Source organism: Thunnus maccoyii, chromosome 18, assembly GCF_910596095.1.
Source record: "Thunnus maccoyii chromosome 18, fThuMac1.1, whole genome shotgun sequence".
NCBI lineage: Eukaryota > Metazoa > Chordata > Actinopteri > Scombriformes > Scombridae > Thunnus > Thunnus maccoyii.
Window position 1 is genome coordinate 29,635,121 of NC_056550.1, and position 5,869 is coordinate 29,640,989.

At 38.2% G+C, this 5,869-nt stretch overlaps 1 protein-coding gene across 1 annotated transcript; it reads left to right on the forward strand.

Moving 5' to 3' along the window:
• Positions 1-247: 247 nt before the first annotated feature.
• LOC121884706 lies at positions 248-5,869 on the forward strand. The gene is made up of 4 exons (XM_042393667.1): positions 248-325; positions 3,107-3,875; positions 4,399-4,562; positions 5,299-5,869. Exons 2-4 carry the CDS (start codon positions 3,135-3,137, stop codon positions 5,393-5,395), a joined length of 1,002 nt encoding a protein of 333 aa, XP_042249601.1. The 5' UTR covers positions 248-325; positions 3,107-3,134; the 3' UTR covers positions 5,396-5,869.

The following is a 5,869-nucleotide window of genomic DNA, read 5'->3' on the forward strand; positions in this document are numbered from 1 at the left end:
AATACAGGTATAAAAAAAATCATTATTTATTTATTTCCAATGTCCCTTTTAGGCCTCCATACTGTCGGCCAGCTTTTTTGGAAAATGATTGAACACCTTCAAAGAGACTTAACCTGTTTCAAATGAAAGATAAACAGGTTAAATAAACAGGACGAGTGTGAAAGTGTTTGACGATGTGAAGGATTCACACCGAGCAGTTTCACTTTCACTTTTGAGATGCAGACAGCAACAGCCTCCTCCTCCTCTTCCTCCTCTCATCTGTACACAAAGAAACCTGAACACTGATCACCAGTTAGGAATAACTGCTCTGCAACAAGAACTTCAGGTAAGAGCATCTCTTAAACATCTCACACTATAAACCTAAAACACCTGTTCAGAGAGCTGAGAGACACTGATGTGACTTTTAAATGTTAATCAAACAGGCTTGCAGGAAATCACTAATGTGGTGTATTTTCATTAAAAGTCATTGGTGTGCTTAAAGACAATATTAAGCTATGCAGATTGATTTTATAAGTTTATAAGTAATAAGGGCTAGTGTGATACAATTTGTATTGGTGTAGTTATAATCTCATGAACCATAGTTAATCACAAGGTACGTATAGAGGCACGGTAGAAGAATCATAATCATACACTGGAGAAATTTGAGTGTGTTTGTATTACATGTCACTTTGCTTGGGTCTGCATTAAAGTCTTCACCTTTCAAACATACTCTCTGGAGGAGATCAAGAAATAAGGGTGTAAAATGACTAGAATAACTTACAAAAAATAAAAGGCCAGAAGACAACTTGGCAATAATGGTGTAAAATGATTCCCAATACTTATATAAAAATTGGATATAATCAGGTAGAATTGAATATGCCAGTACATATCCTCAAACACCTCAAAACCTGTTTTGAAGAGTTTTGACCAACAACAAGTGACGGAGATAAAAGTAATATAATAATTGGTCAAAAATTAGGGAGGGTGGATGATAAGGTGTGACCTAAGCCGACCCAAGGGAATAAAAACAATGACCCAAAGAAAAAACCTTTGGAGCGATTTGGTTCTTTGTAAAAGTGCTACTTGCTCCCCTTTTTTGCCGGCATTTAAGAACACTTTGCTGCTTGGACCTCTGACTCCCTTTTTATTTTCAAGAGAGAGTTTTTTGCTCTGGTACATTTTTCTGCAACAATTTGATACAAAACTAACTATCAGGAAGACAGAACTTTGAAATTAGACAATCCTGCAAAACCACAGATTACATTAATTAAATATATTTTTGAACACTGAATGCTAATGTTTAATATTTTCTAGACAATCTGCTCGTGAAAACTACAGCGTGGTTAATGTTTTGATAAAGTTAGAAAGACTGTGGTAAAAGTAAAAAAAGAGAAACAAACAGCCAGTGATAATTATGGGTGTGTAACAGGACACAATCTGCAGACTGCAGCATCACAGTCGGACGCAGTCCACACCCTGATTCTCCTCTTCACACATAAACAACATACAGCCTCCTGCGCTGGAAGTAAAGACGATGCAGAGTCGTCCAACATGAATGTAAATCTTAAGTCATAATAGTCAGTTCTAACAATATGCAGGTGTTTCTATTTCTGACAGTAGATTGAGATGGCATCATTTACATCATTTGATATTTCTGACTTAAAAAAAAACATTTAAACATTTTCTGCTTTTTTATTGTGAATCTTTAAAGAAGTTGGCAGATGATGATGATCTTTTAAGTTAAAGTTTAAAACACCATCAGACTGGAATAATTTGCATAATTCACTCCGATCGATTCTTTCCATGACTTCAAGACTTCTTTGCTTGTTTACCTTAAATCTACTTGTTCTTGTTTTTACTACACTGTAGTTAGTTTATAAGTAGACTCAGTACTTTGACTTTTTAATGTTATTTGGTCTGATCATTTATTTCAGATGACACTCGTAACAGATGTAGTGGGTGTGGTCTGGGATGGCGGGAGAGCCTTTATGTGTATGTCCCTGTTGATTGTTTAGTGTCATTTTATTGTTTATTCTATTATCATTATTATTATGTATTTATTTTTCAGTTTTTTGTTTAAATATTTGTTAACTTTCATGTTTTGTGCCTGAGGAGCCCTTTGAAAATGAGATAATGCATCTCAAGGGGTTTATACTCCAGTTTCCTCATATTATTGAACAAATATGTGCATTTCTTTCTTACTTCAGTTTGGACGTATTCTTTGTCTTATACGTCATTGTACGAGTACAATGTGTAGTGAAATGCTACATGATCCGAGACTGCAGGAGAAATGTGCAAAATGCACTAGAAGACTACTGTTGACTCTCCTCTACTTATAAGTTCTCTCCTTATCATTTCTCTTTTTGATTTATGGTGTAGTTATACATTTTTGCTCTATGTATTCATATCTGTTTCTGCCACTGCTGTAACTGGTGAAGAGACATTTGAGTGATTGTGTTGTCTCAGTATACCCAGGTCTGGACCTCTAAATCTATCGGGTATTTACAGTTTTCCAGTGCTGGATGTTGCACAGCTTTCAGGCCACTAGAGTGCAGGACATGTTAACAGGATGTTTGGGGATCATTTGGGTTCATTTTTCTACCAAAATATTACACTGTAGGCTTCATAAAGCTGATAACTTATCAATCCAAGAAGTATTTCTTTACTTACAGAGAGAATTATGTTGATGCTACATGTGTATTTTTTTTTTTTTACAGTACATAAAGAAAAATCTACTTAATCATATGTATGTAAGAAATTACCTGGAGACTTGATTTTAAGGTTATAATGCTGCCATTTTTTAATCACTGGCAGCTAGTCTGGTAACGTATAAAGCTGAGTAGGCTGGAGAAGATGAGGGTTTTTGTTAGTGTGCGAGTATATGAGGCAGCATGTATTAGTACAGACTGGATACGTATCAAACATGCAAAAGAATCTGCACTTAACAATTGGTGGTTCATTTTTTGCCAGCACTGTCAATAACACCTAATGTCACCCAGTGGGGATCAATACAGTCATATCTTGTCATAAAGTCCCAAAATACATTAAATAACTTCATGATTCCAAGACTGACTGTTTCTCCTGACCTCATAATCCTTAAATAACCTTTTTTCTGTCGTTCCTGTAGACTGCTGACCTCTCAGTGTGAGCTCACCATGGGTAATGCAGATAAGCTCATTGATCAGATCTTCTCCTTTGTGGATCTACAGAATGAAAGTGCAGAAAAATTAAATAACCTGGCCAGTGAGATGGAGGACTACAAGAAGAATGTAAATGTCAGTAAAGTTGTTGGGAGCTCTTTGTCTGTAGGTGGTGCAACTGCACTGACAGTGGCAGGTTTAACAGCCATCTTAACTGGAGGAGCGGCGATACCTTTCCTCGCTACAGCAGGTTCGCTAGCATCAGGGCTCGGCTTGGCTACCAATATAACTTCAGACGTTGTCGATGCTGTCAAATCAACTTCTGCCATACAAGAGGCAAAGCAGATTTCAGAGAAGATCCAGAATCTTGAAAAGGAAATCCAGGAACTCACTGGATCACTGGTGAAGGAAGCAGAGAAGTCCTGCAGTGATGTTCCTCCTGAAGATTACGTTGTGGATCAGATCCTGAGAAAGATAGCCAAACGAAACGGACTGAAACTAAATGATAAGATCAATGTGCTCACATTGGTATCTGATTTGTCTGTAAAGAAGATGTTTGAGAAAGATAAAGACTTTGGTCTTCTGCAAAAGTCTGCACTGGAGTTGCCACTGCTTTCAGAGTTTGTTACAGACCTGACCTTAAAAGAAATTGCCATAGCAGGAACAAAGAAAGCACAGAGAAAAGTGATGAGAACAGGAGTCACCAAAGTGGCCACCTCTATGGGACTGACAGCATCAACGAAAGCGATTAGACGTGTAAGTATCAAAGACAGTCACTCAAACAGTGGAGCTTAGGAATAGTTTTTGACCTGCAGCATTCAAGTCAAGCCAATTTTACTAACATCCTCTATCCTTAGACCCTCAATTCAAATAAGCAATAACTCCCAAAAAACACTTTAACAGTGGAAAATGTTAGAAAGCTCAGGAAGAGCAACAGAGGAGGAATCCTCTGCAGGACAGACAGGAAATAGATGTTGTATGTACAGAAAAGACCAAGAAAGCAAAATGACAGAAATACAGCATGGACAAACTGGATGAAAAGATTATAGATAGATTGATATCATACAGTTTATTAAGAATCTGACCAGGAAGATGTCAAGGAGAGGTGAGGAAGAAAAACAGCATCCGTACTGTGCCACAGGTCTAAAAGTATTCCCAATCCCACTGATTACTATGTTCAACACCATATTCATGTTTCAACTAATCAATTCATTCATTATAATAACTTAGACATAGCCATTCTTATTCTTGTTATTAACTATAAAGTGTTTATTTTCAGGTTGGTGGAGGAGCAGTCGGACTTCTGTTTTCTGTTCCTGAGCTGATTGACGACCTTCACAATCTGGAGAACTGTAAGACAGAAGCCAGTCAGAGTCTGAGAGAGATGGCTGAGGCCATACAAACTGCCTCTGAAGAGATGAAAAGAGAACTGGATGAAATCGAGTGAGTCTCAGTTCTGTAGCTACACATGCAACGTTTCACTTCCAAGTTTAAGGTCGAGTTATGAGAGGGTGAAAAGAGTGAAAAGGGAAAACACAGAACACATCTGGAGGTGGTCAGGCTCGCATTGTGATTAGATGTCAGCAGGTGTGAATGTCATCTGTACAGCGTGACAACATTCATAAGAAAGAAATCGGTCTAGTAAGTTGAAAGGTCACCTAGCTCCGCCTCTTCCTGCCAGATAATGTAAAAACTACAAGTAGCAGCAGCTAGAGGCAGCAGTTCCTTTGACCTGGGATGTTTGTTGATGACTCAGCCAGCTCCACCCAGCTAGTTTTCATATTGAGATCTGATCACAATGCGGACACAATTGAGTAAACAAGGATCTGTTATAATACCAGGTATAAATGCAAAGACCCATGGATCAGATGTCATTCTCCAGATAACATATCCAGATACAGATCACATGTTAATACCAGCTGTAACAGGACCTTCATGTCAGACTGTTGGGTAAGGCTGTTTGCTGAAACGTTGGTCTTTATAAGTTGAAATAAAAGGTGGCGTCTGAGTCATGAGTTTGAGGCTTTGCTTTGTTGGTTAAGTTCACTTGTTCCCTTGAATGACTGAACTTGTACTGTTTATTGTAAATACTGTGATGAAAAATAGCATCTGGTAACATGTACAATCAGTAACATGGACATTATGACCAAGATGCTTCCTCTTTCATTTCCTCTTACAGAGAGCTGTGTCAGAAGATAGCTGACATGAAGTGCTGGAAGAAATACGCCAGGAGGAGCTCTCGTAAGAGGAGGCTGAGGAAAATGTGGTGTTTTTAGATGAAAACAAGGATTGGATGGTGGACTCCAACACGGCACCCATTGATGAAAATATCTTACCCAGTAGATTCACCAAAAATTTTGTCCTCTCTTCTTGGTCTCCTTATGTGTTGTCCAGCCCACTGCACATGTGCATTAGTATCTCTCTCTGGCCCCTCCCAGTCAGATCATTAGACTGGGATGATGTCACACACACATAAAATTAGATTTTCAAGTCTCTGGGGAACTTTCCTCCTTCTCTACTCTCTCTGTGACTCCTAGACACATCTCACAAATATATACTTCATGTTTATGACTCAGTAATTTACTAAAACTAATCTAATGTCATGATGATATCTACCCTGTCTCCATCTTGCTCGCCTTTCTTACATACATGCATGTATATGATGTTTGTAGTGTAATATTAATCAGTGTGCTGGTTTAGCAACTGGCCTCTCCTGGAATTTGATCTCTGGTGTTTGATCTGAATTTGAA